This window comes from Trichechus manatus, unplaced genomic scaffold (assembly GCF_000243295.1).
Source record: "Trichechus manatus latirostris isolate Lorelei unplaced genomic scaffold, TriManLat1.0 scaffold00045, whole genome shotgun sequence".
NCBI classification, from domain to species: Eukaryota; Metazoa; Chordata; class Mammalia; order Sirenia; family Trichechidae; genus Trichechus; species Trichechus manatus.
The window spans coordinates 10,199,099-10,216,761 of NW_004443981.1; the positions used below are offsets into that span (position 1 = coordinate 10,199,099).

General features: G+C 45.4%; 1 protein-coding gene across 6 annotated transcripts in view; it reads right to left on the reverse strand.

Moving 5' to 3' along the window:
* Positions 1-17,663, reverse strand: part of PPP2R5C (protein phosphatase 2 regulatory subunit B'gamma) — a 172,439-nt gene that overhangs the window by 91,097 nt on the left and 63,679 nt on the right. For 2 of the 6 annotated variants that reach the window (XM_004376719.2, XM_023731783.1), the window contains exon 1: positions 8,724-8,888. The exons of 3 other annotated variants lie outside the window; for them this stretch is intronic. In XM_004376719.2, coding sequence (XP_004376776.1) covers positions 8,724-8,817 — 94 coding nt within the window. In that variant the 5' untranslated portion in view covers positions 8,818-8,888. Of the gene's footprint in view, positions 1-8,723; positions 8,889-14,434; positions 14,554-17,663 lie in introns of those variants that run through there. One more of the 6 variants, XM_023731784.1, reaches the window with a different exon arrangement.

The following is a 17,663-nucleotide window of genomic DNA, read 5'->3' on the forward strand; positions in this document are numbered from 1 at the left end:
GTAGAACAAAATTCTAACTCACAAAAAAAGACCAGACTTACTGGCCTGACAGAGACTGGAGAAACCCTGAAACTATGGCCTCCAGACACCCTTTTAGCTCAGTAATGAAGTCACTCCCGAGGTTCACCCTTCAGTCAAAGATTAGACAGCCCCATAAAACAAAACGAGAGTAATGGGGCACAACAGCTCAGGGACAAGGACTAGAAGGCAGGAGGGTAACAGGGAACCCAAGATTGAGAAGGGACAGTGTTGACATGTCATGGGGTTGCTAGCCATTGTCATAAAACAATATGTGTACTGTTTAATGAGAAACTATTTGTTCCATAAACCTTCATCTAAAGTACAATTAAAAAAAAAATCCCAGCACAAAGAAGGAATTTGGAGGAGTTTAATGTAATGGGATTTGGCATTAAGACATTAAACCTAGGTCATCAAATAGCTAAAGCATCAGAAAGCAACATCTGCATTTAAAAACAACTAGTGGGCTACAGGCATGTGAACTTACCTTTTTGGGACTAATCACAGATGATATCTCTAACTTCTAAAATAAAAATCCTCATGACTTTTATATTAAAACTCTGCTCCTTAAAATCTCTTATTTTACTGTAGACTTACCAGATGAGACCCATGAGGCTGGAAGGGGAGACTGAGTGGCGAGCAGTAAGTTCACCTGAGCAGAGACTCTTGGAGAGCGTGCTTGGGATCATCTCATTAGGCGATTTCACACACGATCTACATGCAGCACACAGTACAAACTTCAGGATTACTGATGACCCTAATCTGCTCCAAGTGGTAAAATGCAAAGCTAACTGCCAGAGACGAAAAGGCTTGGTAGGTGGGCTAGGGGGTGGGGGGAAATAGATAGACAGACAGACAGATGACAGGTAGACAGATAGAGAGATGAGCTTTGAGATGAACTAACGTGGGCAATACAGCTGTGGAAAAATAAAACAACCCACGGGTTAGACGCTGGGCTCTGAGGTATCGTATATGACCGAGAAAGGCATGACAACCACAGCGACCACTACGCTGAGTCTTACGACACTCCAGGCACCATTTTATATGTATTCACTCATTTAACTCTCATAATACCCGAAGAGGTGGGCTGTATTATTATTCCTATTTAATTCCCATTTGAAATCCCACTTCCAGGCATGGAGTGAGTAGCTTCCCGAGATGGTTGGAGAGCCAGCGGCAGGGTGGGGATCCCCAGAGTCCTGTCCATAACCACTGAACACCTTGCCTCTCAAGTTCAGAGGGGTAACCTTGGTTTTATTTTAGAGTGTGCCTTAAAGGCTATTACACTTTAAAAGACCAACAAAAATGCCAATTAACGTCAAAAAGGTATACACCCCAAAAGCACCATTTGGTGAGATGGAGCAGCTAAAAACCGGTCTGCGCAGCCACCGCGTGTTCTCGCGCTAGGCTGGTCGGCAGAGGACCCCCCAGCCAGGAGGCGGTCAGCACTGAGCCCAGGGCCACCAGGAGCCAGGGCACCAGCTGCAGGGTCCCACTGGCACCCAACCCTGGACAGCCCAGCCCGCCGTCTGATTACTCCACTGACGACCACCAATTTGTCAACAATGTAATAAACTGAAAAGACAGGAAAAGCCAAAACTCAAACGTAAAAGACCATTTCTCATTCTTTAGGAAAAAATTTCCAAGTTAATTACATTTCCTTTGCACATTCTTTCTAAACCAGAACATTTTAAAGATAATTCCCTCCAATATTATGAAACAGTTTAAATTGACATAGACGATGAGTATCTATGTACCTACTTCCCGAGATTCAACAGCTACCTGTTCATGTTTCAGCATATCTGCTTTATAGTCGTCCTCTTCTCTATCATGTGAAGTAAGCTGCAGAGGGTCATGATACTTCTCCCCTACTTACAGTAGTCTGCACTCGCTAAGGACAAGGACCGAAACTCACTGCCGTCGATTCCAACTACATCATCACACCTTTACTGCACCTAAGAAAACCAGCAATAATCCCGTAGCACCCAATACCATTCTGTCCTTAACTTCCCCAACTGCCCCAAGAATGTCTTTTCTAGGTTTTGTTTTGTTTTCTAAGACCAAGGATCTGATGTGGAGTCACTCACTGTATTTGATGGTTACATCTCTTTCGTCTCTTTTAAAAACTAGAAAGGTTTTGATTTATGAGTAGTTCCAGTGTCTATAACAAGATCAGACTGCTACTTGCTGTAGTAATAGTTTGTCTGATGCACTTTAGCCCTGGGCTTGCCAAGACTAAAAGACTTTTACTTCAAGTATATTATGGGGGCAGTGGTCATTTCTCACCTTCCATGCAGGAGACCCATGTTCAGTTCCCACCAATGTACCTCATGAGCAGCCCGAACCCGTCTGTCAGTGGAGGCCTGCATGCTGTTATGATGCTGAACAGGTTTCAGCAGAATTTTCAGACTAAGATGCACTAGGAAGAAAGGCCTGGTGATCTACTTCCAAAAATCAGCCAATGAAAAACCTATGGATCACAAACGGTCCAATCTCGCTGTGTGTGGGGTTGCCATGAGTTGGGGGCTGACTTGACAGCAGTTAACATCAACAGCAACAACATTAGTGACAGAACTGATTTACCACATTCTTTAAAGTTCCCCATGTCTGTGGGGTGAAATTTCCAATCTGACAGGGAAAAGACCCGCAGGGCGGAGGGTTCCCTGCGTTCCGTTTTCTCATTCTGCGACCACATACAGGTTCTCGTGCGCTTGACAGCTAGGACCTGACCGATAAGTAACTAGCTAAGACAGCCACCCGGCACTGCCATCTGCGTGGCCACTGAGAGAGCTGGCTTTCTAGTCCCCATCACCCCACACCGACCCCGAGCTCACACTCCAGAGAGGAAGCTCGATGCCATGAGAGATACCACGTTGAACATGACTGCCCTCAGGATGCTCAGGGTTTTGGAAGCAGATAAGAAACTTCAGGGAACAACGAATACCTGGCACATGTGGTAGAGAAACGGGGAAGCAAGGAAGGCAATTGTTAGCTATCCTCCACACACACCAAGAAAGTAAACATGCAGACCCTTCACAAGCTCCCACTTAAACCTGAGGTGAGTTCTGAACTCCCCACACTCGAATGTATTAACACTCTACAGAAAACAGCAGCAATCAGCTTTACAGCCACCCCACAACACTCAGACCGGGGGCGCAGGCTCTGCTGTCAGACTGACTGGGGCCCCCGTTCTTGCTTCTTTTCTCATCAGCTCTGTGGCCTTGGGCAAGGGGCTTCTCTTCCTCTTCCAGAAAAAAACCAGGATATAATGCCTCACAGTGCTAGAAGGAGTAAGTGAGAGAAGAGATACCCAGGGGCAGTGTGGCCTCAGCCTGGCCCATGGGCTCCCACCGCAGCATCACCAGAGGGCATGGTGGTGCACAGGGGGCAAAATGACCAGGATCAGACCTCATGGGTGAGTGGCGGAGGTCCACCTCTGCCTGCTCACCCCACAGGTAGGAGGGCTGGGAGAAGCAAATGAATCAGCGTTCATAAAAGCATGCTACAATTTGCAAAGGGCTGTGGGATGAAAACCCACACAAACCTTGCGATTATACGTGACACATGGCATCAGAAGTAGGGTGAGAAGTAGATGTCCCTAAGACCCCTCTGTCTTTTGAGTTTCTGTCATCCCTTTCCTAGGTTTAAAAATGCACATCCAGACAGACACTGGAGGAACCCCTGAGACTATGGTCCCCGGACACCCTGCTAACTCAGAACTGAAGCCACTCCTGAAATCCACCTTCCAGCCAAAGATTAGACAGGGCTAAAAAACAAACAATTACACACGGAAAGAACGTGCTCCTCAGTTCAATCGAGTATAGGAGACCTAATGGGCAACACCTGCCCAAAAGCAAAGACAGATGGCAGGAAGGGGCAGGAAAACTGGGTGAATAGACACGGGGAACCGGGGGTGCAAAGGGAGAGGGGGAGAGTGCTCACACATTGTGGGCACTGCAACCAATGTCACAAAATGATTTGTGTATACAGTTTTGAATGAGAAACTAATTTGCACTATAAACTTTCACCTAAAATACAATAATTAGAAAAAGGGGGGGGGGGCGCATACCTACAGCAACAACAACAAAAAATGATGCCCAGGTCCCAGGAAATATGGACGGGGCACTGACCACATCAGCCGTGGTAGATTAGTGTCGTTGTTGTTATAGTTATTCTATTTCTGTAAAAACAAACAAACCCTGTGCAATAGTAGGGGGAAAAAAAGAATGTAACCAATGTCACTGAACAATATGTGTAGAAGTTGTTGACTGGGAAGCTATTTTGCTGTGTACACTTTCACCAAAAAAAAGAACGCACACCGTTTTCTTGACTAATAACATTACTTCTTTTTCTCTCAGTTCTCCTCCACACAATTAAAACATTTTGATGAAAACATTCTAGGTGTTCAGCTTTTGCTGCAAAAGAGAAGTCGTGATCAGAAACCTCCCAAGCAGAGAGCCGATTACACCCCGTTCAAGGGAAGACTAATTAACAAAAATTGTTCAGACACACAAACACACGTCCTCCCCAGAGAGCTGTGTTCCTCTGGTTACCTTCCCCACGCAGGCCAGGAACACAGAGCAAACAACTTCCATACAGGGTCACCACAGCAAAGGCTGAAGGTACTGTTTCTACAAGGTCACTTCACAGAGAGCTGCAATGACACAACATCTGGAGGTTCCTGAAGTAAAACCCTTGAGTTGAGGTAATATTCAGAGAGAAAGAATCCTAAGCCTGGTTTGAGCCTTTAAAGGATTTATTATTTTTGGTCATCACTGAAATATTTTTCCTTCCTAATTTCTGGGACTGAAGAGAACACTAGGTACTTCATTCCATTTGCAGGAGTCTTCCCAATTTAGTAATCCACTTGCAGTGTGGACAACTATTATCATTATTAATACTGTCCAAGGTGATGAGACACAGCGGAACATGGATAAAAGCCAGGGGCTTGACTCCTACACTTGCCTCTTGCACGTTTTTCTCTAAATTTTACTGAAAAGGTGAAGACTTTCAACGAGTTAGTGCCACAAGAAGCACTTGTGAGAAAACAAGCTTTTCCATAATTAGACCTCCACTTCCTAGGAAAAATGGGTTTACATAAAAAGAACAATTTGCTTTCTCACCCTACCAGGCCATAGCTACTTCTGTCAAAGAAAGACTCATCAACAGGGGTAGTTTACTGAAGACTGGAACAAGAAGAGCAGTTAACAACTTCCCTGAGGCCCAGGGTAAAAGCCAGCCGGAAAAGAATCAAGACTGCTCTCTTCCTCTCTCTGCCATGAACATCTTCTGGCTCGGCGCTCACGGCCTTGAACCCACACTCACAGTTCACGGCAGACCAACGCTTGCGCACAAGAGGAGGGATGCACTATGGCTGAAGGCCTACCTGGAGCATGTTTCATTATTCTTAGCAGGTAATCAAAGGTTCACAGAATGGTCTAGAACAGGAGTTGGCAAACTATGGCCCACTGGCCAAATCTGATCTGTCTCCTGTTTTTGTAGATAAAGCTTTATTGGAACAGTCATGCCTAATCTTTACATATTGTCTATGGCTGCTTTCGCCCACAAAGCCAAAAATATTTACTATCCAACTGTTTACAGAAAAAGTTTGCCAACCCCGGTCTAGAATGTCACTGTCCAATACAGTAGCCACTACCCACATGTGTCTATTTAAGGTAATTAAAATGAAGCAAAATTTACAATTCCATTCCTCAGTGGCTACCAAGGTGGACCGCACCAACAGAACACACCTAGCGCGCAGGCAGCTGTCCTGGGCAGTGCTGGGGGCACAGGACTTAAGTCGTGGCACTAAATTCACAGCCAGTGGGTTCCAGGTGACCGGCTCTCCTTTCACAAACAGAAAAACCCAGTTCCAGACATGTGGACCTTCGACCTCAACTTTATAGGATATGCTAACCTGCCATATTCACCTCAAACTCCAGATTAACTAACAGAAAATAACTGTCGTGGTTGGGAACACTCATCATGGGAAACATCGGGAACACTAATCAGCCTAATTAATTATCATAGTTACCTATTTGTTTACTTTGCTGTCGCCCACCAAACCTCCTCCCCTCAAAAACAAACCAAACCCAATGCTGTCGAGTCCATTCTGGCTCCTAGTGATCTACAGCACAGAGTAGAACTGCCCCATTGGGTTTCCAAGGCTGGCATCTTTACAGGAGCAGACTGCCACAGCTTTCTCCCATGGAGTGGCTGGTGGGTTTGAACCGCTGACCTCTCGGTTAGCAGCCAAGTGCTTTAACCACTGCACCATCAGGGCTGCTTGCTTGTTTCCTTCGCTGCCTCCCCCAGTGGACTGTAAATTCGGAAAGGCAGGCCGTCCCTCTGCTTACAGCCGCAGTAGGACTCTGCCTGGCGTGTGGAATGGACTCGGTAAGTATTTGTGAACCGAATGAATAAATGAGCCCTGAAAGCAACGCTGTCATAGAAAGAGGCCACTGGAAGAGACGCTGGCAGGACACTGTGACAAACGATTATAATCCTGCGGCACACTCTTCTACAAACAGCCAAAATTTCTATTTTAAATGAGTTTTTAAAAAAAGATCCTAAACAAAAGTCTGGGTTTAGATTCTGGCTCCACCACTTCACTCCCGGACAGGTTATTTAACCTCTGTGCGCAGGGCCCCTCCTCCTGACACAGTCCCCGTGGGCGCCATCACCCGGAGTGCTGAGCAGAGCCCAGCAGCCCAGCCCTCTCCTCCCAGGGCATCAGGTCATTCCCTGCTCTCTCCCGCATCCCTCTGGTCCCAGGCTCCCAGGGCAGGTCTCCGCCACCCACCCATAAACTCCTTGGGGCGGGGGCTGTATCTCAGTCATTCTTAATGATCCTCAGCACTTGGCACTTAGTAGCTGCTAACTGAATGTTACATTGACTAAGAATTAAATAAAAGCACAATAAATAAAACAAAGTTTGCTAACCTTAGATTAATAGCCTTGCTCTAAAAAGTCGTTATGACTATATAAAGCTTTCTTAAAGCTCTGAAATCAGAAGCCACCCCCACTGTTTGGATTAGAAGATGTTAGTCTGAGGCCCCTAAAGGTGGCCTGTTCTTAAAATCTCAAGTCTCTTTCAGGTTACTACACTTCACTGCCTTTTCCTCCACAATTCTATCGCAAACAACCAATCACCCAACCAACAGCAAAAATCCAGACTGACCATAATAAGGTCTCAGGATCTAAAAAAAAACAACGTGGTTTAAGATATAAAATCAAATGATTCTATTTCAGAATACATCCATAGTTTTAAAAGATGACTAGTATATTAACTGTTTAATAAAATAAGAAAACTCACCTACCCCCAAAAATCTGTCGCTTATAAGAAGATACCTCAAAAGCATAAAAATATACATCTTAACTGAAATAAAACTCTCACTGCTAGCTCGTTAGTCAGTGTTAGGGACTGACTGAAACCCAAATGCAGTGACATTTTCTTCTCCCTCGTTGATTCCTGTGCCTGAAGCACCTCAATGCCACCTGTAGTCAACACCTGCTCTTTCCTGGGTGCGCTACAAGCCCATTCATAGCCAGGCCTGCCTACAGGATGCTGACTTCCACCAGCTTCATGAAAGAGGGTCTACAGAGAGAACAGCACCTGTTTTATTCCGGCAGACTGGGTGTTGATGTGCTTTCTTTCACCTTCCCTGGGTACACCCTAGGATCTGAAGGCACATATCTGGCATTTTAGTCACACAGGCTGTTAGTCAACCAGAAACCTTTCCCCCACCCTTCCTTCACCTGGGGACTTGCAGGAGAATCTGACAGCTAAGGCAGCTTGGTTAGGGCACAGCTGGGGGAGCATACATTTTAAAGGGATTTGATGAAGCTGAACATCCACTTTCCACGTCACCCAATTATGAACAAAATATTTACAGAACAAAAATTTAAAATACCAACTAAAAACAAGTATACTATTACCTTGACAGCGTATGTCCGTTAATTAATGTCTATTAATTACTCTAGTAATTGTGTCCTAAGCTACGTTTTGAACACAAAATATGTAAACTCTAAAATGTAAACTGACATTATTTAAAAGTGATCTATGCACACATTGAAAACTTGTTGCCATTTTCAATTCTGACGTCACGTGGCAATGCAAGAGCCTACTTAAATGCAAAATATTCCCTCATGCTCAGAGAAAACGCTAACATTTCTGAAATGATGACCCACAATGAATTTCAATCTCTCCACAAACATAAGCACGTTTCTCCATTAGGCTCCACGGCAAGAATGAAAACAACCCTTTCCAAGGGAGCTCTTTTCTCATAAATTGGGAGCATCCCCTGGAATTCCGAGATGTGTGCGGGGGGAACCTGTGCGGTCTTCAGCCACATCCATGTAGCAGACACTCTGCGCCCGCCTCCCCGCACCCCACCCAATGCCTTCCCCGGGCAGTGACTTCACATCCTCTGACATCAGCACAGCTCCGAAAGGGGGATGGGAGCGAGCTGAAAGCAGAAAAACCAGCTTTGAACGATGCCTGCAAGGCCACGCTCCCTTCTCAAATTCGGCCAGGAGTTCGTAAAATGCCAGCCTGCACCGACACACCCAATCGCACCGCCTGGGTCTGCAGCAAAACGGAATGGGTCCTGCGAGCCAGGACTTCCTGCTTTTCTTCTCGGCAGCACAATAGCCATTTATTAACCAGCCAGGGAGGCTCCGATGCCGGGGCCACGAGAACTTACCTCGGATGTGTAGCAGGGCCACGGGCTGGAAGGGCCCGTTGGAGTTGGCCGCGTCCACCACCATCCTGCTGCCAGCCTTGTTACATGTCAACATCTAGACTCCAGCAGGCAGGGCAGTGTACTCCTTAAGGCAAGAAACCAGCCTCCATTTTAGTTTAAAAAAAAAGGCAAACTGGAGCTCTCTGCAGCTGGAGGGAACTGGCCGGGAGTGATGTCAGCGGCACAGGCCGCGCCGATTGGCCGGCAGCTGCAACTTCAAATGACACTGAAGACTGTGAACACAGAGGGCGCTCTGCGAGGCTGTCAGTGAGCACCGGGGCGGCCCCGGCTCCGCGCGGCAGGCTCTGCGTCTCCGGAACTTTTAGGCAAAGACCCCCTCCCTCAGGGGACAGGACTGGAGCCACCTCCCCGGCCAGACTGTAAACACAGGGTTCTGAGAGAAAGCAGCCGTCCCCCCATGCCACCCCCCTGGAGAAAATAAAGTGCGTGTGTGAATGTGTACGTGAACTTGAGATTTTAGCATTTCTTTACCTTGTACCCCAAATTCAACGGCTTTTTATACCCACCTGGCCACCTTCTATTTCTTATTTCTAATTACTTTCATACACACATTCCATTCAGCATTTTAGCAACTCAGCTGTTTAATGTAAACGACATTCAAATACTACACAATTCCAACTCATGAGTTTAGACTTCTGGTCACCTCCCCTGCTACCAAGCTATGAACTTATCATCCCCAAACACTGAATTTTCTCAAGACCTCTAATTTTCTTCTTGAACAAATTAAGTTTTAAAACATTTATATGGAAAATGGAAGTTTCTTTATATTCAGTAGTTTAGAAAGCACTACAAATTAAGTTACTTATACCACCTGGCTTGGGAATTTAAAAAAGCATACAATGAAATGCAGCATTTTTTTTTTTTATCATAAAGATGTCAACATATTAGATACTTTAAGTTTTTGGTATTTTGTTTAAACTTTAAATTTTAAAATTAAAAAGTACATTTCACTTATTTTTATGAGACTACCATTAAAAGGCATTATTCAGATCTTAATTTCCTATCATCAAAAAAGTTAATGTAAAAAGCTGTTTCAAGGAGAAAGGCATCTTTTCTAAATTAGGGTACCTTATTAAGGTTTAAGGAGCTCTGGTGGCACAGTGGTTAAGACCTTGGCTGCTAACCAAAAGGTCCGCAGTCCGAATCCACCAGCCACTCCTTGGAAACCCTATGGGGCAGTTCTACCCTGTCCTACAGGGTCGCTATGAGTCGGAACTGACTCGATGGCAACAGGTTTATTAAGGTTTGAAAAAACAAATGATGACTCCCTACAAAAGGAAAGTTTATTACAAGTTCTAAATGAAAACAAACTATAAGAAAAATCTCTTTGGTGGGCAGAGCCAAAAAAAATCCCTTACTTCTTCACGGAAACAAGAAAGCAAGTCTCCTTTGTTTATAATTTCTCACACACCCATTCACCCTACGTGTGAACAAGAACACAGAGCCCTTTAATTCGGAAACATAATTAATAATAGTGAGAAACACCTAAACAAGGGGCCGAGCACTCCATTCATTTCAATGAACGAGTTCTCCCATACTTGCCTCATTGAATCTTCCCTCACTACAAGAGGAAACCCTGGTGGTGTAGTGGTTAAGAGCTACGGCTACTAACCAAAAGGTCCACGGTTCGAATCCACCAGCTGCTCTTTGGAAACCCTACAGGGCAGCTTTGCTCTGTCTGTGAGTCGGAATCGACTTGATGGCAGTGGGTCACTATAAGAACAGCGTTCGAACCATGTGTATCAATTGCTGTTGTTAGGTGTGCCATTGAGTTCTGACTCAGCGACCCCATGTGACAGAGCAGAACTGCCCCATAGGGTTTCCCAGGCTGTAATCTTTACCGGAGCGAATCGCCAGGTCTTTCACCCGTGGAGCTGCTGCGTGGATTCGAAACCCTGATCTTTTGGTTAGCAGCTAAGTGCTTGATGGTTGTGCCACCAGGGCCCCTTGTGTGTATAAACAAAAAGCAAAAACCAAACCCGTTGCCATCGAGTTGATTCCAACTCATAGCGACCCTACAGGACAGAGGAGAAACGCCTCATAGGGTTTCCAAGGAGCAACCGGTGTATAAACAGCCACTAGAAATAAATAAAAACAAGCCAAGTGGGCTCCCCCGAGCAGACACACTGCTGGAATCCACATCTGGCCCGTGAGATTATTTATAAACGCAGCCAGGAGTGAGCGCCAGGTGAACCACTCATGCCACCTGAGTACACTGCTGTGCACACCTGCCAGCCCGACCTCTCCATAGCGGAGATGGTTAAAGAAAGGCACTGCTGTGAAGCCAGCAAAATCAGAGTGTGGATTTCCGGCTCTGCCACTTGCCACAGGGCCTTCTCTGGTGACCCTCTGCTTTCTCCAAAAGGGTGGCCCCACCTACGACTGCCACATCAGCCAAGGTGAGTCTGCCAGATGAACCTAGTCTGTGAACACGGTTAGGAACAAGGTATTCAGGTGGCTTGGTGGGGATTCCACGAGGCAGATGCTTATAGCAGATACACTTTTAAAAATAAGAGATCTGCCCTCAACTAACTTAATATTTAACGTGAAATGTGGAAATATGCCTACCCTGAAATTGTGCTGATGAGCTAGAACACAGAAATCAGGGGGACACTCCTAGAAGTTTTCTTTAAAATATACAGATGAGAAGTCAAAGGGAAGACACTTTTTGATGTATTTTTCTTAATGATCTTAGATCAAAGGATCTCACCTTTATTTGTAATTTTCCCATGTCCTTTTGAAATCTTATGTATATAAAGTAGTTCTTTAAAGAAGTTCAAGGCTGTGATCAGGAAATTACCCATAAAACATATTCTAAAATGGAGGCAGACAGATAGATAGAAGAAAGAAAAGAAAGAGAGACCTGAATAAAGATAAGGTGTGTTTCTGAAACGGAAGCATAAATACTGTAAACATGCTGATGTTAATTCAAATTGATTTACAGGTTGAAAGCAATTCCAATAAAAATTCCAGTGGATCTCTTTATTTTTCTGGTTATTGACAAAACACTTCTAAAGTTCACCTGGAAAAATAAAAAGCAAGAGGAGCTAAAAAAACCAAACCCATTTCCGTCCAGTCGATTTCAACTCATAGCAACCGTACAGGACAGAGTAGAACTGCTCCATACGGTTTCCAAGGAGTGGCTGGTGGATTCAAACTGCCGATCTTTTGGTTAGCAGCCATAGCTCTTAACCACTGCACCATCAGGGTTTCTAAGAGGAGCTAGGGCACTTCTAATGCGAAAGGTGAGTCTTACTGACTAAAAAGCAACATTAATTAATGACAGTGTGATACGGGCACAACAGAACAGATGACAGCCTGGAAACCAGGCAATATGTTTATATGAATGTAACAATATGTAAAGAATGAATCTCAAATCAACGGGAATAGGAAGAACTAGTTATTCAAATAACTGGGACAGACAATTGGTTAACTATATGTGGGCAAAATTCAATTTAAGACTTTATCTTACACAAAAGAAAACCTTCAAAAAACCAGGTGCCAAGTCTATCCCGACTCCTGGCAACTTCACGTGTGTCAGAGTAGAACGCGCCCCACAGGGTTTTCAATGGTTGGAGCTGTCAGAAGCAGATCCCCAGAGCCCTTCTTCCTAAGTGCCTCTGAGTGGACCTGACCTGCCAACCTTGCAGTTAGCAGCCAAGTGCTTAAACGTTTGCACCATCCTAAGTCTTTATCTCACATCAAAATAAAATCCTAGACGGGTTAAAAAGCTAAATAAAAAACAAATCAAAATCACACTCCAAAATTCCCACAGCTTGTAGAAGGAGAAGTGAATGTTAATTCTTGCGCTAAAAAAAAAAAAAAAAACCCGTTGCCGTCCAGTCGAATCAGACCTATTGCGACCCTATAAGACAGAGTAGAACTGCCCCATATGGTTTCCAAGAAGTGGCTGGTGGATTTGACCTGCCGATTTTTTGGTTAACAGCTGAGTTCCTAACCACTGTACCACCAAGCTCCAATTCTTGTGCTAGAGAAGGACATTTAAAAACACTGGACAGAAGGTACTTACCTGCAGGACTGTAACCCACCCACTGCCATGGAGTCAATTCCGACTCATGTGACCCTACAGGACAGAGCAGAACTACCCCATAGGGTCTCCAAGGCTGTAAATCTTTATGGAAGCAGACTGCCACATCTTTCTCCCATGGAGCGGCAGGTGGGTTCGAATCGCTGACCTTTTGATTAGCAGCCGAGCACTTTAATGACTATGCCACCGGGAGAGTAAAGGACATTGAGGAAGAAAAGAAAAACTAGACAAAATCCCTAAGGGATACTGATCATATAAAAAACAAGCAAAAGGAACTAAAAATGCTATAAAGAGCAAGTAACTTTACTATATTGATTAGAAAAAACACCAAGACCTCAGTGTAAGTGAAAAGAGTTCACAAACAATTATAACAATTGGTTAGTGAGTATAGGAAAATTCTTTTTTCACCTATGGACTACCAAAAGAATGAACAAATCTGTCTTGGAAGGACAACCAGAATGCTCCTTAGAAGCGAGGATGGCGAGACTTTGTCTCACTTTGGACATGTTATCAGGAGGGATCAGTCCCTGGAGAAGGACATCATGCTTGGTAACGTAGAGGGTCAGCAAAAAAGAGGAAGACCCTCCACGAGATGGAATGACACAGTGGCTGCAACACTGGGATCAAGCATAACAACAATTGTGAGGACAGTGCAGGACGGGGCAGTGTTTCGTTCTATTGTACATAGGGTCACTATGAGTCGGAACCCACTTGACACCTAAAAATGCAACAACATAAGATCAACAATAATTTTTTAAAGAATGATAATACTGGTAAAGGTACGATATAATCTTGTCAACAAGACTATAAATTGTTCTTATCCTTCTGGAAGATAATTTGGCAGTATGGATCAAGATTCTTTCTCTAGGTAATCTTATTTCTGGGAATCTATTCTAGGAATGTAATAGCCACAAGCGAGCATCACATTTTTATTTTTGATTCTACAATATCGGTAACTGCCTACCGTCAAAGGAATTGCTCCACACACTCAGTGGACTACAACACACCCATCAAAGACATTTACAAATTTATAAAATGCAAATATAAGTGGAAAAGGTAGTGCATAATTTTTCAGAAATAGTATGATCACAGTCGCATAAAAGGAAATCGAAATGTCCCTATAGGTAGGAAAAAAAAAAACCCTAAAAAAAAAAAAACCTCCCAAAATATCAATAGTTGTCATCATCACGAGGTGGTGTGACTATGGGTGTTTACCTTTCTACAACTTTTCTGTATTTTTCAAGATTGCTACAACAAGAACATACTGCTTTCATCCAAATTAGCAGTAACAATCAATACCTCTTTTTTAAAAAGAGATATCGTTTAAATGGGGAGACTCCCTGAACTAACGCTGTTCTAGACACAGGCTGAGAACAGAGAAGGCCTGTGATGGGCACCCAGAAATCGGATTCAAAAGATTTACTGTAATGGGTGAGAGCATGTATGTAAAAACCCAAACAAAAGTCAGCTCCGTCAGGCATGATAAACTGAACCAACAAAGCAGATGATGTTCCCCCGACCCCCATCTTCAAAAGGTCAGCTCTGGTCAGCCTGCATTTTCTACCTTCCACTGGTCCCTTCCTCGTGGAGTCTACATGCTCACCCAAGTGGTCAGGTTTCAAGCAGTCTCCAGATGACTTCCATCCCTGATGACACAAGCACTTAGCAAGTACAACTCAGGAGAGGCTCACGGCACAGCCACTCACATGCACTCACATGCACAGGGACGTGTTTTTATCACCTGCTGGGGAGAACCAGCGAGAGGGCAGCTCCGTGCGTGCGTGCGTGCGTGCGTATGTGGCAAGGGCCGCCTTGAAGTCAGGAGGGCGGGGGTGAGTCCCTATGCCTGCCACTTCCTTGGGTTGCTAGGTGCCGTCTGAGTTGATTTTCAACTCATAACGACCCCATGTGACAGAGCAGAACTGCCCCACACGGTTTTCTTGGCTGCAATCTTTACAGGAAGAGATGGCCAGGTTGCTGGGAGGGGCAACTGCCACCTATAGAACATGCTCTCCCTGCTCAGTTGAGATGGAGAGCTTAGCTAAGAGCAGCCCGGGCCAAAGCAGGAAACAACTCAGCGGAGCCTCAAGCCCTGCAGGTACACTTCAGGACACAGCGACGCTGACCACTCTGAAAACTCGGCTGGCCACCAACAGCCAGGTCTCCATCCGGGGCCAGGGAAGCCAAGCCCAGCTGACCCGGGGCTCTGTGTACTAGGGTTACGCCTGCAGCACGGGATGTTTTGCAAAGCCACACTCTGCTTGGTAAACAAAAAAAATCTTGTTTCAAAATTAGCTATCTGATGTGTATGATTTTTAATTTTTAGCAGATACAGGATGTGGTTTATAGCTCCCCAAATGGGAACCCAGTCAGTATAGCTAAACCACTCTAGGTCCTTATGGCTGCATTGTTTTATGATTTCGTAAGAGGAAAGCAGTTTAGAGGTACATGTTTATAATTAGAAAACAGTGGTTCTCTAAGTACTTATACTATGTTGCTGTTAGATGCCATCGAGTCAGTTCTGACTCACAGCAACCCCATGTACAACAGAACGAAACACTGTCCGATCCCGCGCCATCCTCACAATTGTTGTTACGCTTAAGCCCACTGTTGCAGTGTCAATCCATTTTGTTGAGAGTCTTCCTCTTTTTTGCTGACCCTCTACTTTACCAAGCATGATGTCCTTCTCCAGGGACTGATCCCTCCTGATAACATGTCCAAAGTATGTGAGGCGTAGTCTCGCCATCCTTGCTTCTAAGGAGCATTTTGGTTGTACTTCTTCCAAGACAGATCTGTTTGTTCTTTTGGCAGTCCATGATATATTCAATATTCTTCTCCAACACCACAATTCAAAGGCGGCAATCCTTCTTTGGTCTTCCTTAATCATCGTCCAACTTTCACATGCATATGAGGTGACTGAAAACACCTTATACTATAAGGCTTACTTTTCTGTGACTATAACTTGGTAACCATAATACTGTTAGACAATTTGGTCTGTTTTATAGGAGCCATTTGGGCACGGAGACATACACCATTAGTTCTAGAAGCAAACAAGAAGCTCTGCTCTCATTATTCTCTGGCCCCAGATTCCACAAGGAATTGTCTGTGAGCACTGATGTGTCAGGCCCTGTGCAGGTGGCTTTACAGAACGAGCCACTGCCCCATCTTAGTAATCTTATCTGTGAAGCTTTACAGGTAAGAAGGGCAGAACTCAAGAGGTTGAGGGGCATGCCCAAGGTCACACAGTAAACAAGTCCTCCTGCAGGGACTTGAGCCCAGACCTGCTCCACGTGTTGTGGACCCTTTACTTGGTCAACCAGAGCACAGGGGAGCTGTGGGCTGAGCAGCAATCTAACCACTGCACGCCTCCTTACGTCCCGGCCACAGCTGACGATCCCTGTGTCACGCTTTTTCCACCTTCTCCATCTCCCTCCAAGCTGCCTTTGCGCCCACCCCCCCAACTCAGTGGTCTCCCCACTGGCCTATCCCAGTGAAGCCCCGTCCAGCCCATGCTCCACACTTCCACCAGAAAAAGTCTTCTACAACACAAAGCTGTTTCTTCCCTATTTGTTGTTAGTTGTCATCGAGTAAGCTTTGACTCATGGAGCCTTATGTATAACAGAAGAAAACATTGCCTGGTCCTGTGCCATCTTCACGATTGTTGGTATGTTTGAGACCATTGTTGGGGGTATTGTGTCCATCCATCTCATGGATGATTTCCCTCTTTTTCACTGACCTAGTTTACCAAACATGATGTCGTTTTCTAGCAATTGGTCTTCCCCGATGATGCGTCCAAAGTAAGTAAGCTGAAGTCTCACCATCCTCGCTTCTAATGAACATACTGGTTGTATTTCTTCTAAGACTGATCTGTTTGTTCTTCTTGCAGTCCACAGTACAGCCAATGTTCTTCACCGGCACCACGGTCTGAACGCATCAATTCTTCTTCCATCTTCCCTTTCCACTGTCCAGCTTTCCCATACACGAGGGGATTGAAAAGATCACGGTTTGGACACCTTTGCTTTTTAAAACTGCGTAAAGATTTCCCTACTTAGAGCCTTCAAATCCCATAGTTCTCAAGTTTAAAGCCTACCCACAGTGTCTGAGGCCCTGCTCAGCCTGTTCTCTGCAGGTATCTCCAGCCTCTTCCCTGAGCTCTCCTCACCACCCCCATCACACCCAGTACCCTCCTGCCTACCCTGAACTCTAGCATGGCCACACTGAACCTTTTCTTCTAACTTGATGCTCTGGCTTTTCTCAGACTACAGCTCCCTCCCTTCCCGGAAGGCCTCCTTCCCACTCCCTGCCTTCCACCTGGCCAGCTCCTTCACTCCTCCTTCTTTCAACAAACATTTGCTGGGCACCTAATAAACATGAGGGCATCATGCACAGGGTGTGCAGCTGGGATGCAGTGGGAGGAAGACAAACGACTGCCCAACTCCCTGGGGCTTGCTGCTATCTAGTAGGAGACAGATATCACAATGTCCCCAGTGCCATGAAGAAGAGGATGTGGAGCTGCCGAGGGTCCCCTGGGGAAGCAGCGAGTAGGTGGAGATCTACAGGATGCAGTGGAGGAGCGGGGGGAAGGAGGAGCAGGAACACCACATTCAGTGCAGCATGTGCAGGGAGTATGGTGGGCATAAGGGCCTACCAGAAGTTACGAGAAGTCTGGTGCAGCCAATGAAGCCAGGAGACGTCCAGCAAGTCTGAGCAGGGCATGGGTCTCTATTAACACTTCTGGGAGGCCCTGGGGCGGCAATGGCTCTCCTCTGGCCTCTTGTGGTGGCTGGGCCAACGTCGTGTGTGTGTGTGTGTGTGTGTGTGTGTGTGTGTGT